Source organism: Pristiophorus japonicus, chromosome 3 (genome assembly GCF_044704955.1).
Source record: "Pristiophorus japonicus isolate sPriJap1 chromosome 3, sPriJap1.hap1, whole genome shotgun sequence".
Classification (NCBI taxonomy): Eukaryota; Metazoa; Chordata; class Chondrichthyes; family Pristiophoridae; genus Pristiophorus; species Pristiophorus japonicus.
The window spans coordinates 318,150,301-318,167,709 of record NC_091979.1 but is presented as its reverse complement, the minus strand read 5'-3'; the positions used below and the strand labels follow the sequence as shown (position 1 = coordinate 318,167,709).

The following is a 17,409-nucleotide window of genomic DNA, read 5'->3' as shown; positions in this document are numbered from 1 at the left end:
CAGAGTCTTTGCATCCTCCTCACAACTCACAATCCCACCTAGTTTTGTGTCGTCAGCAAACTTGGAAATATTACATTAGGTTCCCTCATCCAAATCATTTATATATATATTTTGAATAGCTGAGGCCTAAGCACGGATCCTTATGGTACCCCACTAGTCACTGCCCGCCACCCCGAAACAGACCCGTTTATTCCTACTCTCTGTTTCCTGTCAGTTAACCAATTTTCAATCCCATGCCAGTATATTGCCCCCAATCCTATGTGCTTTAATTTTGCACACTAATGTCTTATGTGGGATTTTATCAAAGGCCTTCTGAAAATCCAAATACACTACATCCACTGGTTCTCCCTTATCTATTCTATCAGTTACATCCTCAAAAAACTCCAGTAGGTTTGTCAAACACAATTTTCCTTTCACAAATCCATGTTGATTTTGTCTAATCCTTTTGATAGTTTCTAAGTGTGCCGTTATCACATCCTACATAATAGACTCTAGCATTTTTCCTACTATTGATGTTAGGCTAACCGGTGTGTAGTTCCCTGTTTTCTCTCTCCCTCCTTTTTTAAATAGTGGGGTTACATTTGCCACCCTCCAATCTGCAGGAACGTTCCATAATCTCTAGAATTTTGGAAAATGACAACCAATGCAGCCACTATTTCCATGACTACCTCTTTTAGTTCTCTGCGATGCAGATTATCAGGCCCTGGGGATTTATCGGTCCTCAGTCCTATTAGTTACTCCAGCACTATTTTCTTACCAATAATCATTTCCTTTAATTCCTCTTGCTCACTAGACCCTTGGTTCCCTAGCATTTCTGGGATGTTATTTGTGTCCTCTTGCGTGAAGACAGAACCAAAGTATTTATTTAATTGTTCTGCCATTTCCTTGTTCCCCATTATAAATTCTCCCGTTTCTGACTGTAAAGGATCTAAATTTGTCTTCACTAATCTTTTTCTTTTTACATACTTGTAGAAACTTTTGCAGTCGGTTTTTATGTTCCTTGCAAGTTTACTCTCATATTCTATTTTTCCTTTCTTAATCAATCTCTTGGTCCTTTTTTGCTGAATTCTGAACTGTTCCCAATAATCCTCAGGCTTGCTACTTTTTCTGGCAACTTTGTATGACCCCTCTGTGCACAGAAACATAGAAACATAGAAAGTAGGTGCAGGAGTAGGCCATTTGAGCCTGCACCACCATTCAATATGATCATGGCTGATCATGTAACTTCAGTACCCCATTCCTGCTTTCTCTCCATACCCCTTGATCCCTTTAGCCATAAGGGCCACATCTAACTCTCTTTTGAATATAATCTAACAAACCGGCCTCAACAACTTTCTGTGGTAGAGAATTCCACAGGTTCACCACTCTCTGGGTGAAGAGGTTTCTCCTCATCTCGGTCCTAAATGGCTTACTCCTTATCCTTAGACTGTGACCCCTGGTTCTGGACTTCCTCAACATCGGGAACATTCTTCCTGCATCTAACCTGTCCAATCCTGTCAGAATTTTATATGTTTCTATGAGATCCCCCCTCATACTTCTAAATTCCAGTGAATATAAGCCTAGTCGATACAGTCTTTCTTCATATGTCAGTTCTGCCATCCCGGGAATCAATCTGGTGAACCTTCGCTGCACTCCCTCAATAGCAAGAATGTCCTTCCTCAGATTAGGAGACCAAAACTGCACACAATACTCAAGGTGTGGTCTCACCAAGGCCCTGTACAACTGCAGTAAGACCTCCCTGTTCCTATACTCAAATCCCCTTACTATGAAGGCCAGCATGCCATTTGCCTTCTTTACTGCCTGCTGTACCTGCATGCCGACCTTCAATGACTGGTGTACCATGATACCCAGGTCTCGTTGCACCTACCCTTTTCTTAATCTGTCACCATTCAGATAATAATCTGCCTTCCTGTTTTTGCAACCAAATTGGACAACCTCACTTATTACTATCCTTAATTTCTTTTGCTAGCCATGGTCGGGCCACTTTTCCTTTTGTGTTTTTGCACCAGAAAGGAATGTATAACTGTTGCATTTCATGCATTCGTTCCTTAAATGTTAGCCATTGCCTATCCACCATCATGCCTTTTAATGAATCTTCCCAATCTATCATAGCCAATTTATTCCTCATACCTTCGTAGTTTCCTGTGTTTAGATTTAGGATACTAGTTTTGGATTGGACTACTTTACTTTCTATCTTAATAAAGAATTCTATCATGTTATGGTCACTCTTCCCTGAAGGACCGCGCACAACAAGACTATTAATTAATGTCATCTCATTGCAGAATATTCAATCTAGGATAGCCTGTTCCCTCATAGACTGCTCAACATACTGGTCTAAAAAACCATCTTGTGCAGACATATTTAATAGACTATGAACTAACCTGGGAGAAATAAACTTTAAATTTAAAAAAACTCACCAGCTACTCACCAATCAGCTGCTTCCTTTGTGCCGACGTCATTTTGGCTTTTTTACTCTGATGTCACTATTTCAAATTCAGCCTGTGTTGAGTTGCTCAGCACTCGCTCTCGCTCTCGCTCTGGTCCGCCTCAGCTCCAATCATTTACCAGCTGTCCTGTGATGACACTGCTGGATTTTTCTCCTCTCTGCTCCTCTGATGCTGCTGCTGATTAGGTTTACGCTGATCTCTCCTCTGCTGTTTAAATCTTGCCCCTCCTCCAATGCTGCTGCTGATTAGGTCGACACTGGTCTCTCCTCTGCTGTTTAAATCTTGTCCCTCCTCCAATGCTGCTGCTGATTAGGTCTACACTGGTCTCTCCTCTGCTGTTTAAATCTTGTCCCTCCTCCAATGCTGCTGCTGATTAGGTCTACACTGGTCTCTCCTCTGCTGTTCAAATCTTGTCCCTCCTCCAATGCTGCTGCTGATTAGGTCTACACTGGTCTCTCCTCTGCTGTTTAAATCTTGCCCCTCCTCCAATGCTGCTGCTGATTAGGTCTACACTGGTCTCTCCTCTGCTGTTTAAATCTTGCCCCTCCCCCAATACTGCTGCTGATTAGAATTTAACTCACAAAACTAACATTAACCAGTTCAGGATGAATTAGCATTTACACTATCAACCTCCAATGAGGATCTGCATGAGCTATTGAGTGACTGAATTAATTCTTGACAATTATGAAAGAGGAAGTCAGACAATAAAGTCGACATAATAGGATCCCAATTAACATTCGTTTAGGAGGCTAACACCTGAGACGGGGTGCGGGGGGAGTATAGTCAGGATGTTCTGGGGTCTTTGTGGGCCCGATCAGAGGCGGGTTAGTTGGCTGCAGAGTTCAGAGGATGGATGGCTGCTTCTGCTGCAATGGAAATGGTGACACTGGCCATCAGATGCTGCATCATGGTTGGGTCCACAAGTGTGCGAACAGAGTTTGCGACCACTTCCATGCCGGAAAGGATGGGCTCCAAACTCTGCTCAAAGCCCTGTGCCAAGCTGGTGAAGACTCCTCCATGCTCCGTGACATTGCCTGCAGGCTTTCTGGCAGGCCTGCCAATGCACCAAGCCTTCATTGTGCAAACCCATCAGCGTTCCTCTGTAGGCTGCCCCATCGAACTCCGTATCTGAGTCCTCGGCAACGAAACCTGTCTGTGCCCTCGCCCTCCGGTGAGCTGGCACCTGTGCTATCCTTGCCACCTGCCCTGGCTGCAACCCACACGTGCCCGGTGTCTCACCACGTGCAGATCCCGCCTCTAATCTATCCTCTAACATAGCAGTGTCAGTATCTGAGCCGGTGGCTGTGAATGTGAAATCAAGTGACGGTCACTCTCTTCTTGCTGTTCCTCCACTGCCTGGGCAGATTGCAACACTTGTGTATCTGAAAGGAAAAAGGCACAAGAATAAGTTGTGGTGCGAGGAAGTGAGGGGAAAGTAAGAGGTACGTGCTTACACCATCTGCAGCTTGTAAATCAGATTGTGGGATGAGAGGAAAATGGGATGGTTTTAGCCCTGCTGCTGGCCACTTGCTCAACTTTGGGCATCTCAATAAAGGCCGGCACCATCTCCTCCACGGGTGTTAGGACATGCAGACGCGCCTGTCCCCTCCAGTTAGCACCTGCTGCATTTGGTTGTATGCCACCTTGTCCAGTGAGAGAGAGGGAAGCGTGTCAGTGACTTTCGTGCAAACTGTTTGGCTGATGTGGCTGTCATGGTTGAATAGCTGGCAGAGTGTGCAAGCTGTGAGATGTCGGAGTTCAGTGTGTGAGGGCGAAGTGAAGCTACGGATGTGAGGTATGAGGCCTGTTGGTTGTTGGAGAGATTGTTGGTAGGTGAGTGATGGGGATGTGGTGAATTGAGCAGTGGGTGTGGCTCGTGTTGCAGTTGGTAAGAAATGGCATTTGAAGATGCATTCACTGACCTTGACCACTCGTGTGAGGTCATTGAACTTCTTGCGGCACTGTATCCACGTCCTCGGGGCTTGACTCCGGGCACTGACCACCACGGCTATCTGCTTCCACTTCCTTTTGACCGTGTGTCTGGAGGGCCTCTGGCCCCACTGTGGATACAGAACATCTCGCCTCCTTTCCACCTCCTCCAACAAGACCTCCAGTTCTCCATCCGACAAACTTGGTGCCCGCTAGCTCCCCTGTTGTGTGGTTAGCACTAGTTGGATACACAGATCATTCAAATGAGCAGGCACCACAAAGTTGACTTGCTGCCTGCATTGCAATCAACAGCCACAGGTTAATCGCACTTCATGATCCCTGCATCCATCTTTTATGAATGGGAAATCGTATTTGACAAATCTGTTTGAGTTTTTTGAAGATGTAACTTGCAGGATGGATAAGGGGGAAACCAGTGGGTGTAGTGTATTTGGATTTTCAAAAAACATTCGATAAGGTGTCACACCAGAGGTTATTACACAAAATTACGTCTCATGGTATTGGGGGTAATATATTAGCATGGATTGAAACTGGTTAATGGACAGAAAACAGAGAGTAGGAATAACCAAGAATGTTTAAGTTTGGCAGGCTGTGACTAGAGGGGTACCACAAGGTTCAGTGCTTGGGCCTCAGCTATTTACAATCTATATTAATGATTTCGATGAAGGGACAGTGTAAAACGTATCCAACTTTGCTGATGATACAAAGTTAGGTGGGAAAGCAAGCTGAGAGGAGCACACAAAGAGGCTGCAGAGAGATAAAGGCCCCTATTTTCTATTTGCTGGATTTTTGATGCCCACACATGTTAATGTATGATTTTTTTCTGTGCGTTTGCGGCAGAGAAAAAAAATTGGGACTTTCGTCAAAGAAATATTTGAATTTGGTGCAACGCTCTCCGAAGTTAGTTTGGGGCGGAGCTACAAGTCTACGGTAAAAACTCTCTGGGCATGCGCAAAAAGCTGAAGTTGCCAGGACAACCAGAGACGCTGATGCAAGCTGAAACCCACTCCCCTGAAAGGACTGCTCCCCACCGGCGGGACCCGGTGCAATCTCCGGCCGAATGGCCCTCCGGCTCCTGAACTTCAACTCGCAGGGTGACCGGGGGGGCCATTCAGTCCGGGATTGTAGTGGGTCCAGCCGGTGAGGAACAGTCCTTTCGGGGGGATTGTAGTGGGTCCAGCCGGTGGGGAACAGTTCTTTCGGGGGGATTGTAGTGGGTCCAGCCGGTGAGGAACAGTCCTTTCAGGGGATTGTAGTGGGTCCAGCCGGTGAGGAACAGTCCTTTCGGGGGGATTGTAGTGGGTCCAGCCGGTGGGGAACAGTCCTTTCAGGGGATTGTAGTGGGTCCAGCCGGTGAGGAACAGTCCTTTCAGGGGATTGTAGTGGGTCCAGCCGGTGGGGAACAGTCCTTTCGGGGGGATTGTAGTGGGTCCAGCCAGTGGGGAACAGTCCTTTCAGGGGATTGTACTGGGTCCAGCCGGTGGGGAACAGTCCTTTCGGGGGATTGTAGTGGGTCCAGCCGGTGGGGAACAGTCCTTTCAGGGGATTGTACTGGGTCCAGCCGGTGGGGGAAGTGTCCTTTCGGGGGGATTGTAGTGGGTCCAGCCGGTGGGGAACAGTCCTTTCGGGAGATTGTAGTGGGTCCAGCCAGTGGGGAACAGTCCTTTCGGCCGGGGATTGTAGCGGGAGAAGCAGTCCTTTTGACCGGAAATGTTCTTCCCTTGCTCCAAAAAGAGTTCCCCGTGAAAAAAAGATAATTTGTTTTCACACAATTGAAAAATTGAAAGATATAAAATTCTTACGGGGCTTGACAGGGTTAATGCTGGGGGGTTAATGCTGGGTAAATGTTTTCCCTGTCTGGGGAATTTCGAACACAGGGTCACAGTCACAGAATAAGGGATAGGCAATTTAGGACTGAGATGAGGAGAAATGTCTTCACTCAAAGGGGTGTGAACCTTGGCAATTCTCTACCCCAGAGAGCTGTGGATGCTCAGTCGTTGAGTATATTCAAGACAGAGGCCGATAAAATTTTGGGAATAAAGGGAATTAAAGGATATGGGGATAGTGCGGGAAGGTGGAATTGAGGTACATCAGTCATGATCTCATTGAATGGCGGAGCAGGCTCGAAGGGCCAAATGGCCTCCTCCTGCTCTGATTTTGAATGTTCTTATGTCTTCGGGGCTGTCCAATTTACCCCCCCCCACCTCCGCCCTCCCACACACAGGTGTCTGTGCAGCCCCTCCAATACCTTAAAACTAGTTTCCAGCATTGCACAGACCTGGGACAATACCTCCACAGAAAAGCTGAACCCTTCCAGGGGCTGCTTTTCCAATAGGTCTAAATATGATGTGAGGCGTCTGCAGCCTCTCCCAATGTTAGATTCTTCCATTGTCCCATTCCTCTGGATCTTCCCAACTATTCCTCCCTCACCTTTCTCTAATAGCACTGTGGCTACAGCTAGCAGTGTAAGGGCCATGTGTCACTCCACAATCAACAGCTGTTCAGTTTACTGCCTGTGTTAAAGGCTGGTCTGAATGTTCCTTACAGAGCTGGTACAGTTCACCATCACAAAGTGTGGATTATGAGTGACACTTACTGTCAGCATTAGCACAGATCAATGACACAAATAAAATTGTAGTTGTAGTATCTTTTTATTGGTTATTTTAACACTCAATCTCTGATATTACAGCAAATTAACATTTCTCATTGAGAAATCTGTATCTGCAACTATAAAGCTTTATTATTTTTCATCATTTTAACTTATTTTTATATCCCTTAGCCGTGGTGGAAATTAACCGCTTCCATTGAAGAGGCAGGAAATCAGGGAGCTGCGGGCGGCTCGTTACAGGGAGAGAGAGAACATAATCTTTCTTCAGGCGTGATACCGACCATCCCGTTTTAACAATGTCAATGACTGAGGCTCCTTGTCAGCAGTGGGATGAATAAAATTAAGCCCACATTATTCTGAAGGAGCACTGGCACTCATCCTGTCCCCCACCAAACAATAATTCATCTCTTATTCAGGACTCTGATGCTGTCCCGCCAGGTTTTATTGAGCAAAGGGCCCGCGGTTGTTGCTTCACCCGACAGGCTGTTGTTCCCCATCCATTGAAGAGGCTGCAAATCAGGGAGCTGCGGGCGGCTCGTTACACAGAGAGAGAGAGAAATTAATCTTTCTTCAGGCATGATACCGGCCATCCCGTGTAGCAGGGAAATTGCACAATCCGGGTGAAATCGGCCGAACCAGTGTAAAAGATCGCAGAAACTCGAGCATAAGTTCTGTCAAGCATCAACCGAGATTTCCGGGATCTTTAACCCTGGTTTAAAAAGCTTTCTGTCCGAAGCTGGCGCCGCCCACAAAACTGGTCACACCCCCAGATAGAAATAACGAGGATGGTGAGTTTCCGCCCATTGCGTCCATTTGCAACCTTTCGAGGAGCGTTTTCAAATTGAGCTGGTTTTCTGAGGTGCCCAGGCACTAGTAGGCACAATTTAATAGGTTTTACATCTTAAAAATATTTAAATTATTAAAAGTCTGACTAGTGTACAACAATAAAACTTATAACTGGTTCAGTATAGATTTTAAAGCCATTTACATCACCTTAAATCAGGTAAAGCACAGCTGAAAGACTGACTAAAAATATTTAATTTTGCAGGTTACATCCATTTTCAGCTGTATCAATAAAGCTGCACCAATTGCCACTCTTAAATATATCAATGAATATTTTTAATGCAAAAAATAACTGATTATATTCTGTTACACTGACTGACTGCACTGGTTCTTGGAAGATTTTACGTTTGTAATTAAGCAAATGCATTTAGTGGAAACTTAAACTGTAAGCTAACCAGCGTAACTTCAAGTGCAATTTGCACCCAAAGCAGAAACTCTACCCGCTGTGTTTAGTTTTAGCTGGGAGAGTCGTTGATTTAGATAGAAAGGCGTAATTCACAAAGAGCACTTAGATATTCTTCATTGTCACAATCAAACTCCAAGGCCTTTTCAAAGCACTCAATAGCTTCACACTTCTCCCCATCCAGCTGGTGCAGTAACCCAAGAACACCAAAGGCCTTGCTGTCTCTGGGATTCCTGTCAATTTGTTTTGTTGCAATCTTTCTCAAGTTTTCGCGACACAATTGCCATTCCACTGTATCACGTTGGATTTTAAGTCCTTCCAGAAAATAGCTGATGGCATTTGATTCAGATCTTTTGTGATGCATTTCATATAACCCAAACTGCGCATATACTGCCTGCTTATTATCAGGATGAAAATCATCTAATTTCAGTAGATTACTGTAAATCTCCTCTGCTTTGAGATATTCTCCATTTAATGAACAGATTTCTGCAAAATCCAGTTGTGCACAAATAAATGTTAATGGGCGGGGCTCAAATGCCTTTTCAAAATGGTACTTGCATAGTTTGATCAACTCAGCTTTCTGTTGAAAAGCAGCATTGCGAGGGTCTTTGCTGCCTGGATATTTGATCAGTTGAAATAGTTTTTTTCTGTAACACAGACCTATTTGGTGGTGTATGAAGGTTGAGTTTGGGGTAATTTCTAATGCTTTCTTCAATAGCTCCACAGCTTTTTCCACATCTCCTTCTCTTCTGTAAAATTTTGCTGCGTAACGAGTTACATATGGAAGATCAGGGGACTTCTGCAATGCTTGTTCAACTAATTTCAGTGCTTCCTCCTTTTGATTGAACTCTTGTAGTTTTAGAGCCAACAGCACCATGGCTACAGAGTCATCTGGATCAAGTTCCAGCACACGTCGCAACTGCTTCACTGATTGGCTGCGGTCACCACTCTCTGGGGTACTAGAAAACCCTTCCAGACGGAACAGAACAGTCGCATAGCCAACGTTCCATTCAGTGTCATCAGGATCTTCCTCCAGAGCCTTCTCAAAACATTCCTTTGCCTCTTCATAATATTTCCTGGAAGATTTCAACAGTGACCAACCCTTCTCCCCGTATACTTCAGGTATCAGTGCTGTATACCGAGAGCCATCAGTAAATTGTTTACAGATCATCTCCAGCTTGTCGAGGTAGGACTGGGCCTCTGTCAGTTGGCCCATGTGATAATATACCCAGGCATAGTTTCCATAGGTGATGATGCTTCTTCTTTCAAATTCATGTTCATGGTTCTCCCTCAGAATCTTTTCAGCTTCCTTTAAGTTTTGAATTGCCTCTTCACAGTTGCCTTGCAGACAGTTTACAAAAGCGAGGTGGTTGTAAGACCTGGCCTGATATTTCACACCAGCCTGTATTGAATCTTGCAATCTATACTTCATGTCGTCCAAGTCAATGTTTTCTTTCTGTGGGCCCCATGTGAAGTGACATTGAAGCCAATCGAGACTCACTTTCAACAAATCCTTCTGTGTGTTGCTGCAAGAGAACAAAATTCATCAAAACCCGTCTCAGACTGGCTGTGTCACCCCCTCCCCTCTCTCCGGTTTCTTTAACTAAAGCCTTCTCCCGACTCCTGGACCCACTGACCATGAAATCTCTGCAAAAACCACTGCTAACGGTAAAGGGATGACTGCAAATCTCAGCTGTACTTACACTGGTCTCCTTCATGCTGGCTGATGTACCAGCTCGTGGCCATTTAGACTTCTCACCCAATGTGCAGCATCACCTCAAACACCTCCACTCCCAATGATACAAGAACATAACAAATAGGAGCAGTAGTAGGCCACCTGTCCCCTTGAGCCTGCTCCAACATTTAATAAGATCATGGCTGATCTGATCATGGACTCAGCTCCACTTCCCTGCCAACTGCCCATAAACCTTTATTCTCTTATCGCTCAAAAATCTGTCTATCTCCATCTTAAATATATTCAATGACCCAGCCTCTACAGCTCTCTGGTGTAGAGAATTCCATAGATTTCCAACCCTCTGAGAAGAAATTCCTCCTCATCTCTGTTTTAAATGGGCGGCCCCTTATTCTGAGACTATGTCCCCTAGTTTTAGTTTCCCCGAAGAGTGAAAATATCCTCTCTGCATCCATCTTGTCGAGCCCCCTCATGATCTTACATGTTTCGATATGATCACCTCTCATTCTTCTGAACTCCAATGTGTATAGGCCCGACCTATTCAACCTTTCTTCATAAGTCAGCCCCCTCATCTCCAGAATCAACCGAGTGAACCTTCTCTGAACAACCTCCAATGCAAGTATATCCTTCCTTAAATACGGAGACCAAAATTGCACTCCAGTACTCCAAGTATGGCCTTACCAATACCTGTACATCCATAGCAGGACTTCTCTGCTTTTATACTCTATCCCCCCTGCAATAAAGGCCAACATTCCATTTGCCTTCCTGATTACTTGCTGTATCTGCATACTAACTTTTTGTGTTTCATGCACAAGGACCCCCAGATCCCCCTGTTCTGCAGCACTTTGCAATTGTTCTCCATTTAAATTATAATTTGCTTTTCCATTTTTTCTGCCAAAGTGGATAACCTCACATTTTTCCACATTATACTCGATCTGCAAAATTTTTGCCCACTTCTTTTAAGACCCTAGGCTGTAAGCTATCAGGTCCAGGGGACTTGTCTGCCTTTAGTCCCATTATTTTACCAAGTACTACTTCATTAGTGATAGTGATTGTATTAAGTTCCTCCCTCCCTATAGCCCCTTGATTATCCAATATTGGGATGTTTTTAGTGTCTTCTACCTTGAATACCAATACAAAATATTTGTTCAACGTCTCTGCCATTTCCCTGTTCTCCATTATTAATTCCCCCGTCTCATCTTCTAGGGGACCAACATTTACTTTAGCCATTCTTTTCCTTTTTATGGTCCTGTAGAAACTCTTACCATCTGTTTTTATGTTTCGTGCTATTTTACTTTCATAATCTATCTTCCCTCTCTTTATCATTTTTTTAGACCTTCTTTGCTGGATTTTAAAAGTTTCCCAGTCCTCTGGCCTCCCACTAATCTTGGCCACATTGTATGCCCTTCTTTTCAATTTGATACCATTCCTTATTTCCTTAGTTAGCCACGGATGTTACCCCTTCTCTTACAGTCTTTCCTTCTCATTGGGATATATTTTTGTTGCATGTTATGAAATATCTCCTTAAATGTCTGCCACTGCTCATCAACTGTCCCATACTTTAATCTATTTTCCCAGTCCACTTTAGCCAACTCTGCCTTCATACCTTTGTAGTCTCCTTTATTTATGCTAAGGACTCTGGTTTGAGAACCAACTTTCTCACCCTCCAACTGAATTTGAAATTCAATTGATTGATGGTCACTCATTCCTAGAGGATCCTTTACTATGAGATCATTTATTAATCATGTCTCATTACACAGTACCAGAACTAAGATAGCCTGCTCCCTGGTTGGTTCCGCAATGTACTGTTCAAGGAAACCATCCTGGATACACTCTATGAACTCTATCTCTAGGCTACCCTGGCTATTTTGCTTTGTCCAATCAATATGAACTTTAAAATCACCCATGATTATTGCCGTTCCTTTATTACAAGCCTCCATTATTTCTTGATTTATGCTGCATCCAACAGTGTAGCTACTGTTAGGGGGCCTATAGACTACACCCACCAGCGACTTTTTCTCCTTATTATTCCTTCTCTCCACCCAAACTGATTCAATACCTTGATCTTCTGTGCCAATATCGTTTCTCACTAATGCACTGATCTCAGCCTTTATTAATAGAGCCACTCTACGGCTTTTTCCTTTCTGTCTATCCTTCCGAATTGTCAAATACCCCTGAATATCTAGTTCCCAGTCTTGGTCACCTTGCAACCACGGTTTTGAAATGGCTATCATATCATATGCATTTGTATCTATTTATGCCATCACCCCATCTCTTTTGTTAAATTACCATTTTTTCCAACTTTGACCCCACTTTCTGATACACCTTTATGTTTATGCATTCTGTCCCTTCCTGGCACTCTCTGGTTTTCATTTCCCCCAGTGCAACTTTGATCTATTGCCTTTTCCTTATTCTTTGACTTTTTAAATTTTCGCTCACCCGAATCAGCTTCAAGCCCTCTCTACAGCCCTAGTTATTTGATTTGCCAGGACCCTAGTCCCAGCACAGTCTAAGTGTGGAGCCCGTCCCAATGGAACAGCTCCCTCTGACCACTGTACTGGTGCCAGTGTCCCATGAACCAAAACCCATTTCTCCCATACCAGTCTTTGAGCCACGTGTTTAACTCGCTGATCTTATTTACCCTATATAAATTTGCTCATGGCTCGGGTAGGAATAGAAACATAGAAACATAGAAAATAAGTGCAGGAGTAGGCCATTCAGCCCTTCGAACCTGCACCACCATTCAATAAGATCATGGCTGATCATTCACCTCAGTACCCCTTTCCTGCTTTCTCTCCATACCCCTTGATCCCTTTAATTGTAAGGGCTATATCTAACTCCCTCTTGAATATATCCAATGAACTGGCCTCAACAACTCTCTGCGGTAGGGAATTCTACAGGTTAACAACTCTCTGAGTAAAGAAGTTTCTCCTCATCTCAGTCCTAAATGGCTTACCCCTTATCCTTAGACTGTGACCCCTGGTTCTGGACTTCCCCAACATCGGGGACATTCTTCCTGCATCTAACCTGTCCAATCCCGTCAGAATTTTATATGTTTCTATGAGATCCCCTCTCAATCTTCTAAATGCCAGTGAATACAGGCCCAGTTGATCCAGTCTCTCCTCATATGTCAGTCCTGCCATCCCTGGAATCAGTCTGGTGAACCTTTGTTGCACTCCCTCAATAGCAAGAACGTCCTTCCTCAGATTAGGAGACCAAAACTGAACACAATATTCCAGGTGAGGCCTCACCAAGGCCCTGTACAACTGCAGTAAGACCTCCCTGCCCCTGTACTCAAATCCCCTCGCTATGAAGGCCAACATACCACCGCCTGCTGTACCTGCATGCCAACTTTCAATGACTGACGTACCATGACACCCAGGTCTTGTTGCACCTCCCCTTTTCCTAATCCAGAGATTATTACCTTTGTGGTTCTGCTTTTTAATTTGGCCCCTAGCTGCTCATACTCTCTCAGCAGAACCTCTGTCTTGGTCCTATCTATGTCGTTGGTACCCAAGTGGACCATGACAACTGGATCTTCCCCCTCCCACTCCAAATTCCTCTCCAGCCCTGAGGAGATGTCATTAACCCTGACACCGGGCCGGCAACACAGCCTTCGGGACTCACGCTCTTGGCTGCAGTGAACCTTATCTGTCCCCCTAATGATACTGTCCCCACCACTACAACATTTCTTTTACTCCCCCTGTACCACGGTGCTGTAGTCAGTTTGCTCATTCTTCCTGCAGTCCCTGCTCATGTCCATACAGGGAGTAAGAGCCTCGAACCTGTTGGAAAAGAGCATGGGCTGATGCTCCTCCATCACTCCATCCTGAGTCCTCATACCTTCCTCACTCGTAGTCACATCCTCCTGTACCTGACCACGGATCGAATTTGAATTAATTACTGCAACAAACAGTAGGATTGGTTGAACTACTCGGTCTGCCTCTTGGTTCACCAATTACATCTCCTTCTCATTCTAGTATTCCATTCCACAATTGGACTCACCTCACTAAAAAGGTCAGTGCTAATTCTAAAACGCTCTCCCTCTCACATTCGCAGTCCAATAATTCACTACTAAATAGGATCTCTAACCTGGTCCTCCACAGGGACCCTGCTGTCTCTGACCTAGATCATTCCTCACTCCAACATGCAGAAACTGAAAAGCAGGCCCATTACAATGGTATTTTCAGCATTGACTCTTACCCTGCTGCAAATCTTCCACTACACCATCGTCCAGGCAAGATGTTAAACCAAGGCAGCATCTGCCTGTCCCAGTGGTTCAGGGGGACATTAAGGATTCTATGGCACTATTTGAAGAAAGGCAGGGAGTTGTATTTTCCAATATTCTTCCCTGGAGCAACACCACCAGAAACAGATTGGGTGGTCTTTCATCTTGTTGCTATTTTTGGGAACATGCTGTGTGCTGAGCTTCCGAGCCCAAAACCTCTCCATCGCAAAGACCGTCTACATCCACCCAATCACCTGATCCACCCCTGGCTCATCCATTTAATTTCACCACCTGACTCGGATACTCCAATGTTTTCCTGGCCGGATTCCCAACTTCCACCCTTCATAAATGTCAGCCCATCTAAAACTCTGCTAGCTGCACCAGTCCCGCTCACCCATCCATGTGTTCGCTGACCTACATTGGGTCCTGATCCACCAATGTCTCACATTTAAAATTCTCATCCTGGTGTTCAAATCCCTTCACAGCCTCACCCCTCCGTATCCCCGTAACCTCCTTCAGTTCTATAATCCTCTGTGAATTCTGTGTTCCTCTAACTCGGGCTCGTGTCCATCCCCCACTGCACCCACCGATGGTGGCTGAGCCATCAGCCCAGACAGGCCCGGTACTCTGGAATTCCCTCGCTGAACCTCTCCACCTCATTCTCCTCCTTTAAGATCTCCTTAAAATCTACCCCACCCTCTAAGTATCTCCTTCTTTACCTCGGTGTCCATTGTTGTCTGATTACGTTGCTGTGAAGCGCCTTGGAATGTTTTCCGAGGTTAAAGGCGCTATATAAATGCCAGTTGTTGTTATTGTGCAAACTGAGCTGTCACATTTCCCGACAAAACAACTGACTACACTGCAAAATAATTCACTGAATGTGAACTACTTTGGGACATTTCTGAGAGGTGTGATAAGGTGTTACATCAACACAAATTCTTTCTTCCTTGCTGTTAAACTCACGTCGATACATTTCATCCCCCAGCCATTCCAGCTTCTCCTTGCACTCTACTCCGCCTGCCTCTTGTTCCTGTTGGCTCTCGTCTCCCTCCCCCCACAATCCAAGCTGTCATTCTTACCCCTGCCCCAGTTCATGGTGGCTTTCCTCCCTTTGCTGCTCCGTTCAAACTGCTGCACCTGTCCTTTCCCCCAGTTCATGTCAGCACTCTTCTCCCCCGCCCACATTCTCAATGTAAGTCAGCACTTTTCCTTCTCCTACACACTTTAAGCTGGCACTCTCCTCCTGCATTTCATGCTGTGTCCATCCCCCCATCCCAGTCCATGCTGTACTCTCCCTTTGCTTTATAGTTCAGGTTGCTTTAGTTTGGATATATGAAAGTGCTGGAAATCACTATTTTACATTAGTAGATCCCTTCTAGATTCCCATGGAACACAAAGTGAAACTTTCTTTCTTCAAACTCTGGATATGACCTGAGGGCACTTACAGAATACGCCTTTCCACGACAGTATAATATTCAAGTTTAACTTTGTACTTTCAACAGAGCCAAGTCAAAAATAATGTAAATTGTTGTTTGAGTTATAATCCTATGAACAGGTCTGCCTTTTGCCTCATGTTTACTGACTATCACCAGTCTTGGTGCAGCAGTGTTCCCTTATCTGTGTGTCTCACTGTGAGCCACTAATCCCAGCTCTCTGCATTTCAACTGCTTTGTAATGTAAGCTACTTTATTTCTGAAAACTAGTTCCTTGATCGATAGTCTACATGTAAAATTAAATACAGAAGTTATTATAATGATCTTTACCTCATAATGCTGATCGATGGACAATGTGTTGAATTTTTTCGTCAGCTCCAACTGTCCTTCCAATGGTGAGTTGACCGAATGTTTGGAGTGTTGTTTTTCAGCTCATTTATACCGTTCAGTCATTAATCGCTATGAATCATTTCCTGAAAGTGAATAGAAACTAAACCGAGAAATGGAAACTCAGAAGCAACATTCCTGTTCAGGAAATTCTGGTGTCACACAGTAACATTGTGTGCTGACACAGAACCCCATGGAGCCTATTATAAACATAGGCCGGTTCAGCAACTGAAAAAGACCACTTGGCCCAAAAGGTCGAACCTGTTTGATTCCAGGATACATTTCAATACCGATCACCAATCACGTTACATGTAGCACTATGCAGAAAAAACAGTACATGGAACGGATGGGGATACATTTACATTTTTTTACAAGTTACTAAAGAGTGCAGAGACTTTCATTATACATGGCACAACACAGGTGTTTTTCAGTCCATGATGCTCTGTGTATACAAGCAGATTAACAAGTACAGCCCGAGGGGGGTCTGATTTCATACCCTGGGTTTACCGTGGCGGAAGGGCCTTAAACTGTGCCTCTTCTCCATCATGTCTTTGCGGCAACTGCACCAATCTTTAGTGTGACCCTCAGTACGTACTCCTGGATCTTGGATTGGGCCAGTCTGTAACACTTGGCCATGGACATCTCCTTGCTCTGGAAGACCAGCAAGTTTTGGGAAGACCAAAGTGCGTCTTTCACCGAGTTAATGGCTCTCCAGCAGCAGATGATGTCTGTCTCGGTGTGTGTCCCGGGGAACAGTCCGTAGAGCACAGAGTCCTGTGTTACGGAGCTGCTTGCGATGAACCGCGACAGCTACCACTGCATCTCCTTCCAGACCTGCCTTGCAAAGGGGCAATCCCGAAAGAGATGGATGTCAGTCTCGTCCGCACCACAGCCGGCTCAGGGCTAGAGTGCCGTGTCTCTGAAACCCCGGCTGTGTATGAAGGACCTGACGGGTAGGGCCCATCTCACCGTCAACCAAGCTATGTCTTGGTGCTTGTATGAAAGCTCTGCCGATGAGACATTCTGCCAAACGAGTTCGACAGCCTGCTCGGGGAACCGTCCGACAGGATCCATCATCTCCTTCTTTTGTAGGGCGTCCAGGACCTTGCGTGCTGACCACTGCTTTATGGCCTTGTGGTCAAAGGTGTTTTTCTTGAAAACCTTTCCACGAAGGACAGGTGCTGAGGCATGGTCCAACTGGTCGGAGCGTTCCGTGGCAGCCTGGCCAGACCCATCCTTCGCAACACCGGGGACAGATAGAATCTCAGCACGTACTGACACTTGGTGTTTGCGTACGAAGGGTCAATGCACAGCTTAATGCAGCCGCACACAAAGGTGGCCATCAGGATGAGGGCCACGTTTGGAACGTCCTTTCCCTCCTTGTCTAGAGATTTGTACATCATGTCTCTGCGGACACGGT

The 17,409-nt window shown here is 45.2% G+C and overlaps 1 protein-coding gene across 1 annotated transcript; it reads right to left on the bottom strand.

Moving 5' to 3' along the window:
• Positions 1-7,116: 7,116 nt before the first annotated feature.
• On the bottom strand, positions 7,117-16,071 carry LOC139259596 (interferon-induced protein with tetratricopeptide repeats 5-like). Its single transcript, XM_070875085.1, has 2 exons — positions 15,933-16,071; positions 7,117-9,774 (listed from the first exon to the last, which is right to left on the bottom strand). Exons 1-2 carry the CDS (start codon positions 15,935-15,937, stop codon positions 8,322-8,324), a joined length of 1,458 nt encoding a protein of 485 aa, XP_070731186.1. The 5' UTR covers positions 15,938-16,071; the 3' UTR covers positions 7,117-8,321.
• Positions 16,072-17,409: the final 1,338 nt, after the last annotated feature.